The 22,828-nt window shown below is 40.0% G+C and overlaps 2 protein-coding genes across 2 annotated transcripts in view; one reads left to right on the top strand and one right to left on the bottom strand.

Annotated features, from left to right (window-relative positions):
- LOC129825240 (N-lysine methyltransferase SMYD2-A-like) overlaps positions 1–19,438 on the top strand; it is a 35,585-nt gene extending 16,147 nt beyond the window's left edge. Inside the window, exons 2-12 of the mRNA XM_055885160.1 lie at positions 8,986–9,049; positions 11,425–11,535; positions 13,936–13,996; positions 15,095–15,219; positions 15,370–15,437; positions 16,318–16,420; positions 16,958–17,068; positions 17,176–17,311; positions 17,515–17,689; positions 18,659–18,767; positions 18,932–19,438. Coding sequence (XP_055741135.1) covers positions 8,986–9,049; positions 11,425–11,535; positions 13,936–13,996; positions 15,095–15,219; positions 15,370–15,437; positions 16,318–16,420; positions 16,958–17,068; positions 17,176–17,311; positions 17,515–17,689; positions 18,659–18,767; positions 18,932–19,015 — 1,147 coding nt within the window. The 3' untranslated portion in view covers positions 19,016–19,438. The remainder of the gene's footprint in view (positions 1–8,985; positions 9,050–11,424; positions 11,536–13,935; positions 13,997–15,094; positions 15,220–15,369; positions 15,438–16,317; positions 16,421–16,957; positions 17,069–17,175; positions 17,312–17,514; positions 17,690–18,658; positions 18,768–18,931) is intronic.
- Positions 19,439–19,777: 339 nt separating this feature from the next.
- Positions 19,778–22,828, bottom strand: part of LOC129825239 (tyrosine-protein phosphatase non-receptor type 14-like) — a gene marked incomplete in the record, with an annotated part of 76,934 nt that continues 73,883 nt past the window's right edge. Inside the window, 1 exon segment of the mRNA XM_055885159.1 lies at positions 19,778–22,828. Within this exon segment, the coding sequence (XP_055741134.1) occupies positions 22,733–22,828 (96 nt within the window).

Raw genomic sequence — 22,828 nt, 5'->3', positions numbered from 1 at the left:
GCTTGTTTTTGTCTTTGAAAGCTTCTCTGGGGCTGGCTGCTTGTCTTTGTCTTTGTGACAGCTTCTCTGGGGCTGGCTGCTTGTCTTTGTGACAGCTTCTCTGGGGCTGGCTGCTTGTTTTTGTATTTGACAGCTTCTCTGGGGCTGGCTGCTTGTTTTTGTCTTTGTGACAGCTTCTCTGGGGCTGGCTGCTTGTCTTTGTGACAGCTTCTCTGGGGCTGGCTGCTTGTTTTTGTATTTGACAGCTTCTCTGGGGCTGGCTGCTTGTTTTTGTCTTTGTGACAGCTTCTCTGGGGCTGGCTGCTTGTTTTTGTCTTTGACAGCTTCTCTGGGGCTGGCTGCTTGTTTTTGTCTTTGACAGCTTCTCTGGGGCTGGCTGCTTGTTTTTGTCTTTGACAGCTTCTCTGGGGCTGGCTGCTTGTTTTTGTCTTTGACAGCTTCTCTGGGGCTGGCTGCTTGTTTTTGTCTTTGACAGCTTCTCTGGGGCTGGCTGCTTGTTTTTGTCTTTGACAGCTTCTCTGGGGCTGGCTGCTTGTTTTTGTCTTTGGCAGCTTCTCTGGGGCTGGCTGCTTGTCTTTGCTATGGCCTAGTAGTAAATACATGCGTGAGACCTTTTAAAATGCTCACCCTTAATGGATAACATAGCAAATATGAATGCCTATTCAAATATTCTAACATTTCAGTTCTCTTTCTGTGCAATTAAAAATGTGCCCTTGTGAGCTGAACTACTCTACTGACCTGTCCTTGTTTATGCATTTGGTGGTGGTTCACTTCATTCAATTACTTGGCAGAAAATAACCTCTCTTAGAAGTAACATGAAGAACAATTTGTTCTTTAAGATTACGGCTATATTTGGATGATTTGCATTTGCATTCTATATTATATTGCTGTATGATCAGCATCTGTCATGAAGGGCACCATTTTTTTATGGTATGGGATAAGAACCCCTTTGCCTTTTGGTTCTCATATGTAGCTTATGTCTTATGTTATTATGCTGTTAGATCTGTATCATGTTCTCTTTCTGAAATTCCAAAGTGTATGTTCATTTTATCAAGAGAGACTTTTCAAAGGAGAATATACTGTGTGCTATTCATAAACCTTAACCTTTTCTCTTATCCCCATCCTTTTTAGAGACAAGTATAACAGTTCAAGTAAACTTTTGTGCTTCTATCTGGATAGAAAAAGAGATGTCTGTCTTCCTGCAGTGAAACATATCTTTGTAAATGCTATAGATGTAGGATCTTAAAGGAAAAATCCACCAAATCCACTAATTCCTTTAATTATCTGGTGTTAAATAACACTAATATCTGAGAACAATATTTTTTGTGAAGAAATGTATCATTTGGGGCTTATAATGTTGGTAGCAATGTGAAAAATCGTTGTGGAAATCTGTTGCAGCTCAAGTTCACTGCAAAATCCACAATGCAATGCTCTCTCTGTGGGCTGGCTGGCTAGGTAGCTAGCTAGCTAGCAAACATAGCTACAAACAATAATATCAAAGACAATATCAGCTGGTAAAATATCTAGTTAGTTGTAAAATCAACTAAACAAACTGCACTATCAATTTAGTAGTCTACAATCTCAGCATGTTTAACCTGCAGATTGATGTGCCTCACAGAGTGGAATCAAACATTTACAATTGGCATATATACTTTTTGAGGAGATGGGAAACGTTGCCCATGCTACGTCAGTGGGCCACACGGTGCATTCTGAGAGATTCTGGGACAAAGAGCGCTCACCTTCAAGGAGTGAATGGGAGTCTATTGGACACTAGCTCAAAAACCCAACATTAGCACGAATCTCGTCAACAAGAAGTACAACATTACAAATATTTTCTGAGATATGAGATGACTAACTTGCTATCTATAATATTGTATAGCTTTTGAATTGTGACATTATGCACTTAAGAGAAAAATAGGCACGCTTCAACATATATACTGACTTTGAGAAGGGATTGCGTGATGATAAAAAAATGAAAAAATAATTAGCTTAGCAACCGTGCCGCCACATGACAATGTGAATTCCAAATTTCTCGAGGTAGGAATATCGCAAAAATATGATACATTTCTCGTTGGAGAGAAGACATCCTCCCGAGTTATGACATCGGCCAGTATTGAAATCTGACATGTATGATAGACGTTTTTGTGATCTAGAAGTTGTATTCCTATTAACTTCCAGTGTGGTGAGAGCAATTTTATCACATTGCTACGTCATACGTCATTGATTTCTGCCTGCTTGAATGCCAATAACTGAGATACACATGAAAACATGAAATTACCCAGGGAATCGATAAAATATCACTCAGGCATGCACAACAATAATTTAAATGGGTGAACCTTTCCCTTAATTTGTGCCAGTTTGCTACAGCAGGAAAATAATCCAGCAGCAATAGGAAATGTGAATGTAGATTATAATTAATGGGGAAAGCCAGTATGAGGGTTTGCGCTCAGGCTAAAATGAAAGGCGGCTGGTGCGTGGGAGAGAAAATATCTGTGGAGTTGAAAAAGTACTCGCACAAGTGCAAGGTGCTATATATATAACAAAAATGGAACATGGCATATGTTTCAGCCTTATGCCTTCATCAGTGCCGTATAAACAAATTAAGAAGACACGTACTTAAGAAGACACTCGTGCTTTGCATAACAGGCGGAACAGGTGCAGATAGTTGATTAGAGACTGGCGAATGGGAAGTCAATGCATATTATCAAGGAGGATATACACTACCGTTCAAAAGTTTAGGGTCACTTAGAAATGTCCTTGTTTTTGAAAGAAAAGCACATCTTTGTCCATTAAAATAACATCAAATTGATCAGAAATACAGTGTAGACAATGTTAATGTTGTAAATGACTATTGTAGTTGGAAACAGCAGATTTTTTTATGAAATATCTACGTAGGTGTACAGAGGCCCATTATCAGCAACCATCACTCCTGTGTTCCAATGGCATGTTGTGTTAGCTAATCCAAGTTTATCATTTTAAAAGGCTAATTGATCATTAGAAAACCCTTTTGCAATTATGTTAGCATAACTAAAAACTGTTGTTCTGATTTAAAGAAGCAATAAAACTGGCCTTCTTTAGACTAGTTGATTATCTGGAGCATCAGCATTTGTGGGTTCGATTACAGGCTCAAAATGGCCAGAAACAATTAACTTTCTTCTGAAACTCATCAGTTTATTCTTGTTCTGAGAAATGAAGGCGAGAAATTGCCAAGAAACTGAAGAGCTTGTACAACTCTGTTTACTCCTCCCTTCACAGAACAGTGCGAACTGTCTCTAACCAGAATAGAAAGCGGAGTGGGAGGCCCCGGTGCACAACAGAGCAAGAGGACAAGTACATTAGAGTGTCTAGTTTGAGAAACAGACGCCCCAGTTTCAACATCAACAGTGAATAGGCGACTCCGGGATGCTGGCCTTCTAGTCAGAGTTGCAAAGAAAAAGCCATATCTCAGACTGGTCAATAAAAAGAAAAGATTAAGATGGGCAAAAGAACACAGAAACCGGACAGAGGAAGATTGGAAAAAAGTGTTATGGACAGACGAATCTAAGTTTGAGGTGTTCGGATCAGAAAGAAGAACATTCGTGAGACGCAGAAAAAATGAAAAGATGCTGGAGGAGTGCTTGACGCCATCTGTCAAGCAAGGTGGAGGCAATGTGATGGTCTGGGGGTGCTTTGGTGGTGGTAAAGTGGGAGATTTTACATGGTAAAAGGGAACTTGAAGAAGGAAGGCTATCACTCCATTTTGCAACGCCATGCCATACCCTGTGGACTGTGCTTAATTGGAGCCAATTTCCTCCTACAACAGGACAATGACCCAAAGCACAGCTCCTAACTATGCAAGAACTATTTAGGGAAGAAGCAGTCGGCTGGTATTCTGTCTGTAATGGAGTGGCCAGCACAGTCACCAGATCTCAACGCTATTAAGCTGTTGTGGGAGCTGCTTGACCGTATGGTACGTAAGAAGTGCCCATCAAGCAAATCCAACGTGTGGGAGGTGCTTCAGGAAGCATGGGGTGAAATCTCTTACCTCAACAAATTGACAACTAGAATGCCAAAGGTCTGCAAGGCTGTAATTGCTGCAAATGGAGGATTTTTTTATTATTAGTATTTTTTTAACCAGGTAGGCCAGTTGAGAAGAAGTTCTCATTTACAACTGCGACCTAGCCAAGATAAAGCAAAGCAGTGCGACACAAACAACACAGAGTTTCACATGGGATAAACGAACATACAGTCATTAACACAATAGAACAAATGTATATACAGTGTGTGCAAATGGAGTAAGATTCTTTGACGAAAGCAAAGTTTGAAGGACACAATTATTATTTCAATTAAAAATCATTATTTATAACCTTGTCAATGTCTTGACTATATGTCTTATTCATTTTACAACTCATTTCATGTATGTTTCATGGAAAACAAGGACATTTCTAAGTGACCCCAAACTTTTGAACGGTAGTGTAGATTATAATTAATGGACATTTTGTTCTTGGGGTTGATCAGTTTTTTATTAGGGCAAATCAAGTCTGATATTTTAAAGTCTAAATTACAAACTTTAGTAGCTTTTTTAAACCTCGACGTTTGCATTTCCTGCTGTGCAGAAAAATTATCAGCAACAAAAGAGTGATCAAATTAAGATCCTACATCTGTAGCAATTTTGTTTTTTTTATCTCTTCTCTCAAGGCGTACATGAGACATTTGAGATATCCAGCTGCTTTAATTGCTCTAATGTAGTCTGTCACTATTCTGCAATTAATGGATTGATGATTCTGCTCTTTAGTCAAAAAGGAGAGTAATATAACAACCGTTTGGAAGTTGCAACCCCTTTTTTGTCTGTAGACAATACCTGTGGGATTAGTACTGTTCTTTCATCTTGAGACCAATGGTTCAGTCTTTAGCCATAACCCTAAAGGAACTAGATAGCCTACAACCCACTGCAACGGTAGGTCTTGACTCCCAGGTCCATAGACTCCCTGCAGTATCAGTGGCCTGTTTGGAGTTTTCTACTGTTCTTGTCTGAAATGGCAGCTGGTCCAACTCAAAGGGCACATCTATTAATACCCCAGAATGTTTCAAAGGCTACAGTCCCCCTCGGTTACGATGGGAGAAACGCCATTAACAACTCCTGCCCCCACCTCAGGAGGAATGGGTTGTTCCGTAAAACTGACAACACACAGTGATGAAGACACCAGTTGTCTTGCCTTTTTCTCTCTCTTTGAACCAGCACTCAAAATATGACTGTGAAGATCAACTATTAACTACAGACTAGAGGTCGACCGATTATGATTTTTCAACGCCGATACTGATTATTGGAGGACAAAAAAAGCCGATACCGATTTATATAAAACAAAATGTTTTTAAATATATATATCATACACACACACACATTTTTGTAATAATGACAATTGCAACAATACTGAATGAACAATGAACACTTTTATTTTAACTTAATATAATACATAAATACACACAACTCTGAAGTGACAATGATACTGAAGAGTCTGCTTAGGAGACAAATACTCTCAACTGTTTGAATAAAAATAGAGTTTAAGTTACCTGTGATGAATGTTGAAAACAAAAAATGTAATTTCTATATGCAGGAAATCCTATTTTAATAATGAGCATGGTAAGAATTAACGACCAAAGTGCAAGTCATAATTCCCATGACACCTAGCAAAATCTGAAAAGCGGTTCCTTCATTTATTCCATAGGATATTTTTAGATTCACTTAAATAAGGTCTGTGTTTCGTGTAGGCTTACACCACCGTGCCAATTTTATAACTGTGTAGATATCCATAGGACAAGGTAACTCTGATCAATATTGGCTAAATATAAGCGAAGATCTTTTTTTTTGTAGAGTGGATTTATGAAAATCTGTTGACAAACGTTCCCTTATCCTAGTGAGATTTACACGGGTATCAAAACGTCGAGGCGGTTTAAGCCTGCACGAAACACAGACCTTATTTGAAGAAGATCAAGACATTCTCTATGGAAGACATGATCGGTAAAATAATGAAGGAACCCCTTTCAAGTTCAGCCGCAAGTTATTACAGGAATTATAACGCGTCGACTATTTCTCTCTAAACCATATACCTTTGACTAATCCGGAAACTATCACCTCGAAAACAAAACGTTTATTCCGTTCCGTATTTTATCTAACGGGTGGCATCCATGAGTCTAAATATTCCTGTTACATTGCACAACCTTCAATGTTATGTCATAATTACGTAAAATTATGGAAAATTAGTTTGCAAAGAGCCAGGCGGCCCAAACTGTTGCATATACCCTGACTGCGTGCAATGAAAGCAAGAGAAATGACACAATTTCACCTGGTTAATATTGCCTGCTAACCTGGATTTCTTTTAGCTAAATATGAAGGTTTAAAAATATATACTTGTGTATTGATTTTAAGAAAGGCATTGATGTTTATGGTTAAGTACACATTGGAGCAATGACAGTCATTGATTGATTGTTTTTTTATAAGATAAGTTTAATGCTAGCTAGCAATTTACCTTAGCTTACTGCATTCGCTAACAGGCAGGCTCCTCGTGGAGTGCAATGTAATCAGTGTTAGAGCATTGGACTAGTTAACTGTAAGGTTGCAAGATTGGATCCCCCGAGCTGACAAGGTTAAAAATCTGTCGTTCTGCCTCGTTCCTAGGCCGTCATTGAAAATAAGAATGTGTTCTTAACTGACTTGCCTAGTTAAATAAAGATTAACCTTTACTTAACACCCATCCCGGATCCGGAAGCATCCTCATCAGTAAAATCTGACTAGCATAGCTTAGCATAGCGCCACAAGTAAATAATAGCATATAAATATCATGAAATCACAAGTCCAATACAGCAAATGAAAGATAAACATCTTGTGAATCCAGCCATCATTTCCGATTTTTAAAATGTTTTACAGCGAAAACCCAATATGTATTTCTATTAGCTAACCACAATAGCCAAAGACTCAACCGCATATTTTCACCATGTTTCTACCGCATAGGTAGCTATCACAAAACCGACCAAATAGAGATATAATTAGTCACTAACCAAGAAACAACTTCATCAGATGACAGTCTTATAACATGTTATACAATACATTTCTGTTTTGTTCGAAAATGTACATATTTGAGGTATAAATCATAGTTTTACATTGCAGCTACCATCAAAAATATCACCAAAGCAGCCAGAATAATTACAGAGAGCAACGTGAAATACCTAAATACTCATCATAAAACATTTATGAAAAATACATGGTGTACAGCAAATGAAAGATAAACATCTTGTGAATCCAGCCAATATTTCCGATTTTTTAAAAAGTGTTTTACAGCGAAAACCAAAAACACATACCCAAACACACAACCGCATTTATTCACCGCATAGATAGCATTCGCAAAAACCAGCAAAAGATATAAAATTAATCACTAACCTTGACCAACTTCATCAGATGACAGTCTTATAACATCAGGTTATACAATACACTTATGTTTTGTTCGAAAATGTGCATATTTAGAGCTGCAAACTGTGGTTATACATTGTGAATATGTAGCATCGATTCACCAGAATGTCCGGAGCTATTTTGGACACTCACCTAATCTGACCAAAGAACTCATCATAAACTTTACATAAAAATACTTGTTGTATTGCAAATGAAAGATACACTGGTTCTTAATGCAACCGCCGTGTTCGATTTTTAAAAATAACTTTCCCATAACAAACAGCTTGCGTTATTGCAAGATAGCGCCCGCCAAAACGTCAGAGAATAGGAATAACATTTTCCACAGAAATACGAAATAACATCATAAATTGTTCTTACTTTTGTTGAGCTTCCATCAGAATCTTGTACAAGGAGTCCTAGGTCGAGGATAAATCGTTGTTTGGTTTTAGAATGTCCTTTTCTCTTGTCGAATTCGTGCCACAATGCTAGCCAATGTTGATGACGTTCCCAGTTTCTCTCGACGCAAAGAACGGAAAACTCCAAAAGTCTCAATAAACATTGAATAAACTGATGAAACTCGGTTGAAAAAACCTACTTTATGATGTTTTTCTAATATGTATCAAATATAAACAGAGCCGGAGATATTAACCGTGTATACCGAACGCTTATCATAAGACAATATGGAGGTGCTTCCCGCGCCTAGGTAGAGAAAGGAACTTCTGGACACGTCATTCCAAGAGCTCTTGTTCGACCTCAGATCAAGCTAGACACCCCATTCCACCTTCCACTGCCTGTTGACATCTAGTGGAAGGCGTATGAAGTGCATGCATATCGATAAATATTAGGCAGTTGAATAGGCAGGCCCTGAAACAGAGCCTCGTTTTCAGATTTTTCACTTCCTGTCTGGAAGTTTACTGCAAAATGAGTTCTGTTTTACTCACAGATATAATTCAAACAGTTTTAGAAACTTGAGAGTGTTTTCTATCCAATAGTAATAATAATATGCATATTGTACGATCTAGAATAGAGTACGAGGCAGTTTAATTTGGGCACGATTTTTTCCAAAGTGAAAACAGCGCCCCCCTATTGACAAGAGGTTTTAAACAAAGGTGTAAAATAAATACAATTATTAAAAACAAATCGGCGCCCAAAAATACCGATTTCCGATTGTTATGAAAACTTGAAATCGGCCCCGATTAATCGGCCATTCCGATTAATCGGTCGACCTCTACTACAGACTGTCATGTCTCAGCCATACATGTCATGTGTGTGTATCTACAGCAGTTGTGTATGCCATGGTCATCAGGAACCATATTCAGGGTTGGGGCCAAATCCATTTCAACTCAGTCAATAAAGGAAGTTAATTGAAATGGAATTGACTCCTTACTATGTTTGGTAGTGGCTGCTAAACTGTGCCATGATAGCATACCACTGTGCTCTGCGAAGCAGTATTTACCTGGCTGTGATGCCCTGTTTGTAACAGTATTAGGTGAAAATGTGACTAGAAGCTATGGATATTTTAGTATTCATTCCCCACTAACCCATTGTCTTGTCATCCATAGGAAGGAGGGCTTGGCAAAATGTGGGAAGTGCAAAAAAGCGTTGTATTGCAATGTGAAATGTCAGGTAAGACATGATGATGATGATGGCGATGACATTGCACGTACATACAGTATCAGTCAAAGTTTGGACACACCTACTCATTCAAGGGTTTTTCTTTATTTTGACTATTTACTACATTGTAGAATAATAGTGAAGACCTCAAAACTATGAAATAACACATATGGAATTATGTAGTAACCAAAAAAGTGTTAAACAAATCAAAATATATTTTAGATTTTAGATTCTTCAAAGTAGCCACCCTGCCTTGATGACAGCTTTGCACACTCTTGGCATTCTCTCAACCAGCTTCACCTGGAATGCTTTTCCAACAGTCTTGAAGGAGTTCCCACACATGCTGAACACTTGTTGGCTGCTTTTCCTCCACTCTGTGGTCCAACTCATCCCAAACCATCTCAATTTGGTTGAGGTTGGGTGATTGTGGAGGCCAGGTCATCTGATGCAGCACTCCATCACTCTCCTTCTTGGTCAAATAGCCCTTACACAGCCTGGAGGTGTGTTTTGGGTCATTGCCCTTTTGAAAAACAAATGATACTCCCACTAAGCGCAAACCAGATGGGATGGCGTATCACTGCAGAATGCTGTGGTAGCCATGCTGATTACGTGTGACTTGACTTCCAAATAAATCACAGACGGTGTCACCAGCAAAGCACCCCCAAACCATCACACCTCCTCCTCCATGCGTCACGGTGGAAACCACACATGCGTTCACCTACTCTGCGTCTCACAAAGACATGGCGGTTGGAACCACAAATATTAAGTTTGGACTCATCAGACCAAAGAAAAGATTTCCATCGGTCTAATGTCCATTGCTCGTGTTTCTTGGCCCAAGCAAGTTTCTTCTTCTTATTGGTGTCCTTTAGTAGTGGTTTCTTTGCAGCAATTCAACCATGAAGGCTTGATTCACGCAGTCTGCTCTGAACAGTTGATGTTGAGATGTGTCTGTTACTTGAACTTTGTGAAGCATTTATTTGGGCTGCAATCTGAGGTGCAGTTAACTCTAATGAACTTATCCTCTGCAGCAGAGGTAACTTTGGGTGTTCCTTTCCTGTGGTGGTCCTCATGAGAGCCAGTTTCATCATAGCACTTGATGGTTTTTGCGACTGCACTTGAAGAAACTTTCAAAGTTCTTGAAATTTTCAGGATTGACTTAGCTTCATGTCTTAAAGTAATGATGGACTGTCATTTATCTTTGCTTGAGCTGTTCTTGCCATAATATGGACTTGGTCATTTACCAAATAGGGCTACCTTCTGTATACCCTGCCTTGTCACAACACAACTGATTGGCTCAAACGCATTAAGAAGGAAATAAATTCCACAAATTAACTTTTATCAAGGCACACCTGTTAATTGTAATGCATTCCAGGTAACTTCCTCATGAAGCTGGTTGGGAGAATGCCAAGAGTGTGCAAAGCTGTCATGAAGGCAAAGGAAAATAATCTTTAAAAAATCTCAAATATAACATATATTTTGATTTATTTAATAGTTTTTTGGTTACTACATAATTCCATATGTGTGTTATTTCATAGTATTGATATCTTCACTACTTTTCTACTTTTCTAAATCCCTTGAATGAGTAGGTGTCTCCAAACTCATGACTGGTACTGTACATGCATACAGCCATAGACAAGTACCTAACATTGCATTATCTTCCAGCATCAGTGTGTATACTGTATACTCTCAGTTCTGAATGTGAAGTCCTGTGTGTTCTATATTAGAGGGCAGACAATGTGTCACTAATATCCTGTAGGCAGAATGCCTATAGTTCCAGGAATGGCTGAGGGAATGGATGGGGCTGGGGTAGAGGAGTTAGTTTTGAGTGGGTAGGTAAGAGGGTAGAGGATATACTATATCAGCAGGGTTAGGGGAAAGCATATAGTTTAGGTTAGGGTCATCCCTAAAGACTGGTTGTTTCGAATTGTGGGTTAATGTGGTCGGGGATATTTTCTGTCGGGCATGAGTAATGGGGGTGTACGTCTGAAACCCTACCTCTTCACAGAGTATCTTAAATATCCCCCCCCCCCCCCCAACCACCCCAACTAGCATTGACTTTGCCGTACTTACTATGACTGTGATATGTGGTTGTCCCACCTATCTATCTCAAGATGAATGCAAATCGCTATGGATAAGAGTGTCCACCAATTGACTAAAATGTAAATGTAATTGGAGACGGTGAGGTAGCTTGTAATAGAGGGGCAAATATGTTGGGGGTAATATGATCCAAAGTCTGTGGAGTTGCATGCTGTCTATCTCTTTAGCACGCTCCATCCAATCAAAAGGTGTATGAGTGGAGGCTAGCACAAGTTATACAGTTGTGGTATCAAATGGACACCTTTAGTGGGTCAACATTCTTAAACATAACTCCTGTGTGTGTTCCTCAGAAAGGGGATTGGGCCATGCACAAGCTGGAGTGCGGGGCCATGATAGCGTACGGGGAAAAATGGTGTCCATCTGAGTCCGTCCGACTGGTGGCTAGGATAATCGCCAAACAGGTGAGAGAGAGAAGTAGCTCTATTCCACAGTCACTACCAGTAACTCTACCAGTGTGATGATGAGCAGTATCCAGATCCATTGGATGTAGTGATCACAAAATAGTAGCCATATCTAGGACAACCAAAGTTCCAACGGCTGGCAAAATATAGTGTATAAGAGGTCGTACAATACGTTTTATAGTGATTCCTATGTTGATGTTGTAAAAAATATTTGTTAGTCCGTGGTGTTAAATCCCACATGGATTGATGAGGAATTTAAAAAATTGTATGACAGAAGGATGAGGTAAAAGGAATGACAAATAATTCTGGCTACACAAAAGATTGGCAAGCATATTGCAATTTGAGAAATCATGTGACTAAACTGAGTAAAAAGAAGAAGAAACTACACTATGAAAGAATGATAGTAAAAAGCTTTGGAGCATCTTCATTTAAATTTAGTGAAAAAAGGCTATCTCAGTTCCATCCTTCATTGAATCAGATGACTCATTAATTTCAAAACCAACTGATGTTGCCAACTACTTCAATGATTTTTTCATTGGCAAGATTAGCAAATTTAGGCATGACATGTCAGCAACAAATGGAATGGAAAATTACTGAGGATAAGAACGGATGATATTGTCACTCCTGTTTGCCATATTTTCAATTTATGCCTACTAGAAAGGGTGTGCCCTCAGACCTGGAGGGAAGCAAAGCCCCCTTTACTGGCTCAAATAGTCGACCAATCAGCCTGTTACCAACCCTTAGTAAAGTTTTGGAAAGAATAGTGTTTGACCAGATACAATGCTATTTTACAGTAAACAAATTGACAACAGACTTTCAGCACGCTTATAAGGAAGGACATTCACCAAACACAGCACTTACACAAATGACTAATGATTGGCTCAGAGAAATTGGTAATACAAATATTTTAGGGGCTGTTTGGTTAGACTTCAGTGCGGCTTTTGACCTTTTCGATCATAGTCTGCTGCTGGAAAAACTTATGTCTTATGACTTTACACCCCCCTGCAATATTGTGGATAAATTGTTACCTGTCTAACAGAACACGGAGGGTGTTCTTTAATGGAAGCCTCTCCAACATAATCCAGGTAGAATCAGGAATTCCCCAGGGCAGCTGGGCCCCTTACTTTTTTCAATCTTTACTAACGACATGCCACTGACTTTGAGTAAAGCCAGAGTGTCTATGTATGCGGATGACTCAACACTATACAAGTCAGCTACTACAGCGACTAGATTGCAACACTTAAAAAAGAGCTGCAGTTAGTTTCAGAATGGATGGCAAGGAATAAATTAGCCCTACATATTTCAAAAACCTAAAGCATTGTATTGGGACAAATCATTCACTAACCCTAAACTTGAACTAAATCTTGTAATAAATAATGTGGAAATTGAGGTGTCATGACCAACTGTCATGGTCAAAACATATTGATACAACAATAGCTAAAATAGGGACAAGGCAGGTCCTACAGGCTCTAGTTTTGTTGCACCTGGACTACTGTTCAGTCGTGTGGTCAGGTGCCACAAAGAGAGACTTAGGGAAATTGTAAATGGCCCAGAACAGGGCAGCACGGCTGGTCCTTGGATGTACACAGAGAGCAAACATTAGTAATATGCATGTCAATCTCTCTTGGCTCAAAGTAGAGGAGAGATTTACTTCATCACTACTGGTATTTGTGAGAGGTATTGACATGTTGAAAGCAGTGAGCTTTGTTTAAACGACTAGCACACAGTCCCCAAGTCCAGAACAGACTATGGGAGGCGCACAGTACTAGATAGAGCCATGACTACATGGAACTTTTCCACATCAGGTAACTAATACAAGCAGTAGAATCAGATTTAAAAAATATAAAAATACATCTTATGTAACAGCAAGGACTATGAAGCAACATAGAGTATGGAGTATGGGCCTGAGGGCACACACTTAGTGTGTTGTGAATTCTGTAATGAATTTATTGTAATATTTTTCAAATTGTATAACTGCCTTAATTTTTCCGGACACCAGGAAGAGTAGCGACTGCCTCATTTCATAATTAATAAACGCCAAAATCAGTTTTTTCTATTTCAAATGGTTTTGTTATGTTTCAGTCTTCTGTGATGTATATAAAGTGTCATATTGGGATGCAAACTCAATGTAATACATTTCAACTCTATATTTCAACTCTATATCTGACATGGTACAGGTGTCTTCTTTTTTAAGCCCATAACCGTGTGTGTGAGGTGTTTCAAAGTAGATTTGTTTAAGACTACCAAGAAACACTCTGTGTGATCCTGATTTAGCCCGCTGCAGTAAAAGCTTATTAAGGTCTGTATGGTATCTGTGTTGTTAGTGCTGCTAGTTGTTTTGGGATGCTTATTTTGGCAGACAGAGGGTGTTAACTCAACTGTCTCTGTCTGTTTTTGCAGAAAGCCCAGAAAGAGAGGAGTACGTCAGAGAAGCTGCTGCTGATTGGAGAGCTGGAATCACGTACTAACAAAACACCCACAGAGAGAATGAGTCAATACACTGAGTGTTCCATTGTGTTGTGTCTGCTTATTGACATACATCTCTTTCATCATGGTACTGAACGTGACACAAAGTAAAAGAAGATACAATGATAGCGTAATGAATTTGGGGGGGTTCCGAATTCATTACACTATCATTGGTACCTCTTGGACTTGGTACCTCACATGTACACGCCTAGCTGAAGGCCTCATGCATGCTAACTCACTTCTTATACCATATGTAGCAAATTCGGGGTGTAGCCCCGATCAGGACCCGAATCCGGGTCCAGTGACTGTCAACCCAACCCCTTAGCTGTTACGCCAAGAGATCCAAAAGTAATGAGAAGGTTGCTAGGTGTTGGGTTAAGGTCGCTACCATATACTGTATATACAGTATAATGTAATCTAGTGTAATTATCATTCATCCATGTTTTGGCCCTAATACTGATTGCTTTTGATCAACAGCTTATCTTCAAACCTAGTCTTCAGAGAGACAGACAGAATAGTGTTGTCAAGCTGGCCCTCTCTATTTATACATTAGTGAGAAATGTCACCCGACACTCTCCTCTACCAGGCCTTTACCAGAGCCTCCCAACGAATGTCCCCCTTATAGAATACATCCATTCATCCTGATAGCACAGCAGCTTTACATACATTGAACATACAATTAATTAGAGCATTGGACTTGTAACTGAAAGGTTACAAGATCAAATCCCCGAGCTGACAAGGTAAAAATCTGTCGTTCTGACCCTGAACAAGGCAGTTGACCCACTGTTCCTAGGCAGTCATTGAAAATAAGAATTTGTTCTTAACTGACTTTCCTAGTTAAATAAAGGTTAAAAATATGAATGGTGGGGGGAAGGACTCGTGATTGGAAGCTCTTTGCAGCTGTCCAAGGATTAGCATGGAAGGAAAGACCCTCTCAGGGAGCCCACAGCAGGAAGAGCAGCACAAGTTTAGATCAACTTTATTCATATGACATCTCTTCGACAATAAGGTTTGTGGAGACACCATCATTTGTAATATTTTACACAATCTTTAAGTGAGTTTCTCTCTCTCTCTCCTTCATTGTGTCTCTCAGACATAGACGATGTAGACAATGAGAAGAGGGAGATGAACGAGGGAGACATAGCCAGCCTGCACCAGTTCTACTCCAAAAACCTGGACTTCCCCAGCAAAACAGCCCTCCTCACACTTTTCTCACAGGTAAAACACACACACACACTCACATTTTCTCTGCAGTTTTAATTACAAAGAAAAACTATTGTCTTTCGTATCACCTCAGTGTCCCTCTAGTTTCTGTCTTATTGTAGGTCTGTACCCATTCTGGGACTCCTTCCCTCTTCTGTCTTCCAGGTCAATTGTAATGGCTTCACAGTGGAGGATGAGGAGTTGTCGAAAATGGGCTCAGCAGTCTACCCTGAGTAAGAATACACACACACACAGACACACACACACACACACACACAGACACAGACAGACACACACACACACACACACACACACACACACACACACACACACACACACACACACACACACACACACACACACACACACACACACACACACACACACACACACACACACACACACACACACACACACACACACACACACACACACACACAGACAAAGGAAAGCTAATCCTAGACCAGCATAAAAAGTAAACTATCCCTTCTGTGGTGGTGGGTAATTTGTAAATGGTGTCACACACACACAGGCTGTTTGATTGTAAATCTCCTTGGATAGTGAGTGTGTAGTGAAGTGTCTGTATTTGCCCAGTCAGCCTGTGGTAGTTCTTTTCAGTCCTCCGTTCTCTCCATAGGCCCATGCCTAGCTCACTATTTAGGGCCCGACACATTTAAGAGAGGCCTACTGTATGTTTCCTTTGAAAAGAGATGGCTTATCCTGGCCACCACAACAGCTAAGCGCTTACTCTTAAGGCATTGGAAGAAATAATATCCCACTCCCTTTGATGAGTGGGCCAGTGCCATGGCACAGCTGGCTAGCTATGAGATAGTTTTTTTTATTTGCATCTGGGTAAACTAGACCGCTAACCAAAAGAGGCCTCTGTGACCTCAGTATAGTATATAGAGTGAATGTTAACACAACAAAAATACATGTAAACAGTTATGATGAAGTTGTTCCCTCTGGGAGTGTTCATGTCATTCCTATGGCGATGTTATTAGCACCCCTTTTCCGTATTTTCCCCCTTCTCTCTGTCTCCCATTTATTTCCCATTTCTCTCCCTCTTTGTTCCCATGCTCACCCCCCATCTATCTCCTTTTCTCTCTCTCTCAGTGTGGCCCTGGTAAACCACAGCTGCTGTCCTAACGTCATAGTGACGTACAAGGGGAATGTGGCCGAGGTCCGGGCTGTGCAGGACATGACCCCTGGGGAAGAGGTAAGGATGGGGACAGCTGTTGGAAGGCAGTGGTGGGTTGGTGTCAAGGTTCAATGTTTCAGGTAGGAAGGGGGAGAGTATTGAGGGGTTAAGGGAAGGTGCAGGTAGAAGTGGGCAACAGTGTCATGTATTGAATTGCTAGTACGTGGCTGAGTCAGAGAAGTGCATAGTGGGACTGAACCTTGTCATGACCGGGGTTGGATGTAGGCAGGTGACAGGAAGTTAGGTCATAGGTGGCTTGCAGTAGTCTAGTCTGTGTCTCTCATCTTGGCAAGGGGCCTTTTGAGGAACACACTGTAGATGGAGTGTGTGGCTTAGTGGGGTCTTAGAAGATGAAGGGAGGGAGGAGAGAAGGAGCAGACACAGCAGCAGCTGATTAAATAGCTTTGCGGTGTTATTTTAAAACCTGTTCTGAGGACTGGTGATCAAAAAAGCTGAGCCGATATGAAATGGATCTCACTGATCTCAATATACGACTTGTATGAATAGTAACTTAAATGGTGAATGTTTATACATGTATTGTGTGTGTGTTCCCAGGTGTTCACCAGCTACATAGACCTCCTCTACCCTACAGCAGACAGAAACGAGAGGTTGAGAGACGCGTACTATTTCACCTGCGACTGCAAAGAGTGTAAAACCAAATCTAAAGTAAGAGGCCTATGTATGATCATCAGTTACTTCCTAAATCTTGAATATTCATATTTGAATAATTCAGATTTTAAAGGGATACGTCACCCAAATGTTAATTGTTTTAGGACAAGTTGAAGCTGAAGGTGCGTAAGAGGAACAAGTCTCCAGGACCGGAGGAGATCAGTAGCATGATGCGCTACGCTAGGAACACCATCAAAGAGTTCCGTTCTGCCAAACAAATAGCAGAAAAATATCTGAAAAATATCCTTCTCTCCATGTAGCCTCTCAACCTAGGCTAAAGTGGACGAGTTTAGAGATGCAAATAAGTGTCTTATATTATAGGTTTTAATTTCTGCCCAACAGCTCAAATATCTACAGCGTAGAAGTTGGCTAAATTGGCTTACAGTCTCACTGACTTAGTTCCTGATTCTGTAAATTCAGTCTTGACCTTGACTCTTGAGCACCCCCTGGAGAGCTGATGGAGATGTGCCAGCTGAGCCTGGACAAGATGGGTGAGGTGTTTGAGGACTCCAACGTGTACATGCTGCACATGATGTACCAGGCCATGGGAGTGTGTCTCTACATGGGGGATTGGGACGAAGCCATCCGTTATGGAGAGAAGGTCCTCAAATCCTACAGGTACTGATCCATACATACACATAGAACCCTTCAGGTACTGATCCATACATACACATAGAACCCTTCAGGGACTGATATATACATAGAACCCTTCAGGGACTGATCCATACATATACATAGAACCCTACAGGTACTGATCCATACATACACATAGAACCCTTCAGGGACTGATCAATGCTTACACATAGAACCCTACAGGTATTGATCCATACATACACATAGAACCCTTCAGGGAATAATCAATACTTACACCTAGAACCCTTCAGGTACTGATCATACATACACATAGAACCCTTCAGGTACTGATCCATACATACACATAGAACCCTTCAGGGACTGATCCATACATATACATAGAACCCTTCAGGGACTGATCCATACATATACATAGAACCCTACAGGTACTGATCCATACATACACATAGAACCCTTCAGGGACTGATCAATGCTTACACATAGAACCCTACAGGTATTGATCCATACATACACATAGAACCCTTCAGGGAATAATCAATACTTACACCTAGAACCCTTCAGGTACTGATCATACATACACATATAACCCTACAGGTACTGATCCATACATACACCTAGAACCCTTCAGGTACTGATCCATAAATACACATAGAACCCTTCAGGGACTGATCCATACATACACCTAGAACCCTACAGGTACTGATCCATACACTTAGAACCCTTCAGGGACTGATCCATACATACACCTAGAACCCTTCAAGTACTGATTCATACATACACCTAGAACCCTTGAAGGACTGATCCATACATACACCTGGAACCCTACAGAAACTGATCCATATTCCCCTAAAACCCTTCAGGTTATGATCCGTTTCCTCACCTGTCAAATTGATACAGTATAGCTGTAATGTTTATCTCCCCAGATTTGTACAGTGATTCTTACCTGTCTAGGTCAGCTGATAGTAACCATATACCTTTTCTTGACCTCTCTAGCATACTGTACCCTCCCTACTCCATGAATGTGGCCTCCATGTATCTGAAGTTGGGCCGTCTGTACCTGGGCCTGGAGAGAAAGTTATCGGGCATCGACGCCCTGAAGAAGGTAACATTACTAGAAGCCTGTTAGTTCCATTTCCATAGCGGTTACTTGTTATAACATGTAGTGAGAGATACGAAAATATATGCTTCTATTGAATCTGTCAATTTGAGTGAAAGACATAGCAGACTGTTAAACTCTTCTCTTTGTGTGTGTGTGTGTGCGTCCAGGCGATGGCCATAATGGAGGTGGCTCATGGAAAGGATCATCAGTATCTGATAGAGCTTCGTAAAGAGATCGAGATGCATAAATAAACAAAGTGACCTCACACACTGGGAATAACAGAAATGAAGTGACCTCACACACTGGGAATAACAGAAATGAAGTCTCTCTTTGTCTCTCTCTCACACACAAAGAGCTACAGTGTACGGCACTTTCCCTTCTCCTTGGTTTTAAAGCACAGTAGGAGGAGAATGGTAAAGTCATGGAGATATGATCTATTTAATTATGTGGTTAAAATATTTTATACATTTGAGGTCTTGACTACGAGTGCAGTTATTAAATATGGAATACCTTTGTACTGAGCAGATCTTTGATTCCTGTCAAACTTTTGTTAATATGTCTAAATGTTTTCATGGATTGAGGTGCACTTGGGACAATTCTCTCCCCAAATGCATGCTTGTTTTATGAGAATAGATCATCCATAGAATTGCCATTAAATAGACATCTCAGCTGTTTGTGGTCTTTCATAAATTCTGAGTTGCTTACATGTGGGTGGGATCTGCGTGTCAACAAAGTTATTCTCAGCCAATGAGATGAGCCGTTGCCTGGGTGGTGACAGCTGCTTTGTCATGGTGGGTCTAAAGAACGCTTGTGTAAGTGACCCTGTCACAATGGAGGGCGGTTAGAAAACATTAGCACGTCGCCCAGTTCTTACGCTGTGGTTGGTTGGTGTTAACTACCATTTCAAATGGTGTGAGAGGAGAAAACACACGTCTGTTAGCAACGGTGGATTTTAAAATCACAAACAATGTCATAGTTACTGTACAGAAATGTCCTCGGCAAGAACAGGCATGTAGAGAAAATAATGCTTTATTGCATAATAAGCAAGTATGACAGCTTCATACATAACTGGGGGTAGGAAGAAAAAAAGACTTGATGCACTGGCAAAAGCATATACAAAACATATATACACAACATATATTGAAAGTTTCTCAGGAATTATGCCAGAAACATTAAATGGAAAATAACACATTAACATTAATGCAATGTGGGAAAATACTCACAAACAGAAGAGAATGCAATAGAACACTCATATGTCAAGAGAACATAAAGCGTATATACGTATCTTGAGTATAGATATATACATTGGAATATAAAAAAAGCATGCATAGTTCATTATCTTACGGTATTTTAAGGGTACCAAGTCAAAAAAAATAAAACATTTGTAGAAATCTTTCTCGCATGCCCGGTATACACACGTTAATTTAGACATGGCTGGCTTTGCATCACAACTCTCACAGATATAGAAAAACAACATAACAGATTATGTAGGATGCAGCCATAGCTGGGTTTAGGCACATAGGAACACTAACGGCTGGATTCAATTTGTAGTGCGGATGTTCAGCATTACAGCGTGATTGAAATTTAAAGGCAATTTTCCTGCTTTAGAGGAGACTGCATTCACGGTAAACGCTGCAGATTTCGGCTTAAATCGGAAATTGAATTTCAATCACGCCATCTGTAGAGCTTCAGCGATACAGATTGAATTGAGCCCTAAGATCCTTACAGAGATAGATTTTACAGTTATACAAAAACAAATGGCAGCCATTGCGGCTTTGACTGGTTGGTCACTGAAACCTTTTGGGACACAACTAGGGTTGCAAAATTCCTGGACTTTCAATAAATTCCCTGGTTTTCCAGAAATTCCCAGAATAAGTAGGGAATAAGCAGGAAATCTGGAGTCCTCCAACCAGGATTTCGGGAAAACCAGGGAATTTAATGAAGTTCCTGGATTTTTGTAACCCTAGACACAACCCATGTTGGTCGATAAATATACGGTCTAAAACAGATCATATCTAGCTGGTCTATAATATCAAAATAGATTTACATCAATTCAGAGCCATTGATATACCGTTTGACAAACTCAATTTGAGATTAAAAAACATTGGACACTATATTGGCACCAAGAGACAATACCATTATATCAAATAGACCAAATCTAAATGGAACCTTGGTGCCAAGATGGAAGTTTGCCAAACTGTAGATCTATAGCTCTGAATCTGATTGGACTCTACCAGTCCCTCCCTATGGAAACAAACATCCGGGTAGCCCATCCCTGCGCTTTAATAAGGCACAATACTACTGTTAGTGTCTGTCCTCCATCTTAGGGATCAGCTCTATCTGTCCTTCTGGATTTGGCTCACTGCCACCATATCAGAACACAAACTTCTCTATTCAACATGAACTTTCATGGACTCCTCTGTAGAGTGGGACAGTGTGACAAACTGGGGCCTACATAACATTCAGCAGCCTGAGTGTCAGTCTGCTTTAGTCAACTAGAGCAGAGACATACTGGCATCTGGGACTACACACATGTAGGATCTAGAACTAAAATAACTTTGGGCGTTGTACATTAGACTCATGAAAAGAAAGGGTGTTTCTCTCAAGAAAGGTGAAGGAATGCCTACAATATGTGAAACTACTTGGGAGAGAACACAGGAGATAATTACAATGGAAGTCTGGGATAAACATATATGTATTTGATATGCCTTTGTAAATGGACATACTGTAATGTACATGAAAATTTGGCTGAGGATGATAAAGAACAATAGATGTACTACCAGTCAAGACAATGAGGAATGTGAGATATCTGGAAGTACGTGAGTGGTGAGTGGAATACTTGAAGGGCAATGACAATTTTAGACACATCCTACTCAAACGTCCACAGAACTATTTGCAAAGATGATCCGACTGTCAACATGCACTCCAATGAGCCACATTCATGAAAAATATGAGGATGGTATTAGGATAAATAAATAAAAGTTAAAAAAAAAAATAAAAAAAATACAACAATATTAAATATTGAAATGTTGAGACAAGTCTTCACTGTATCTTACCATAGATTTAGAAAGGTTTCTGACAGCTTAGAAAAACATATGATTCTACATAACTTGAAATAACAACCAACAGTGCCATGTCCTGTATTTTTTTTAAGTGGCACCTGAAAAAACATTTATGTAACGTTAGCTTTATCATCTAATTTAGTGTAAAAAATGACAGTTTCTCATTTTAACAATACAGAGCTCAGAATTATATTCAATGAAAAACAATGCCATGTCATTAACCTTTTCCTAGATTTCGGTTCAATTTGATTAACAAGGGTGTATTAGCCTTACATTTGAAATGCCATTATTATCAAATGGGGAACCATATTCCAAAAAGTTATTCAATTAGCATTTGTTTTAAAGGAATAAATGTGAAAATGCTGAGATAATTGTCTCCTGGGTTTACCTGGTTTAAATTCAGGTAAGAAACGACCAACACTCATCATTTAGCATGTGACTTTAAACGCTAACATCTAGAATGCTAGTCTGGTCTGTATCTCTCTCAGGTTTCTCCATTGACAAGACATAAGACAGAGAGGCTATCACTAATACAACAGAAAAGCCTCTCTCTCCAAGATAAAGAAGAGAGACAGACTGAATAGTAGGACGCTTTTCAGATTAAATGTGGAGGTCTGAAATATACACTCTGTATAATTACTGTTGGGATATATTAGTTGTCCCTGGCTGTGTTCAAATCTGAAAACATACCTACTTTCCCCTGTCTTTGATAGGACTAGATAGATGTATGCAATATGGCAGAAACTCCTACCATACCAGAGGGCTGAGTGAGGCTATCACCATGCTATTCACACTTACCCAGCCCTCTAGGACTGCGAGGGGGGTTATTTGCGGCACCAGTATTCCATTGTCCTTGTGTCAGCTCATGTGGGACCAGGTCAAGGGTCAAGGGTCAGAGGTGAGGGTTTAGATGAGACGGGAGTTTTTGAGGAACTGGATAAGGACCTGGTAAACAAACTTATACTGGGAGATGGTCTGAACCATGAGCATCCTCTGCTGCCT

This window comes from Salvelinus fontinalis, chromosome 27, assembly GCF_029448725.1.
Source record: "Salvelinus fontinalis isolate EN_2023a chromosome 27, ASM2944872v1, whole genome shotgun sequence".
NCBI classification, from domain to species: Eukaryota; Metazoa; Chordata; class Actinopteri; order Salmoniformes; family Salmonidae; genus Salvelinus; species Salvelinus fontinalis.
The sequence above is the reverse complement of the archived record's forward strand: the minus strand, read 5'-3'. Positions and strand labels throughout refer to the sequence as shown.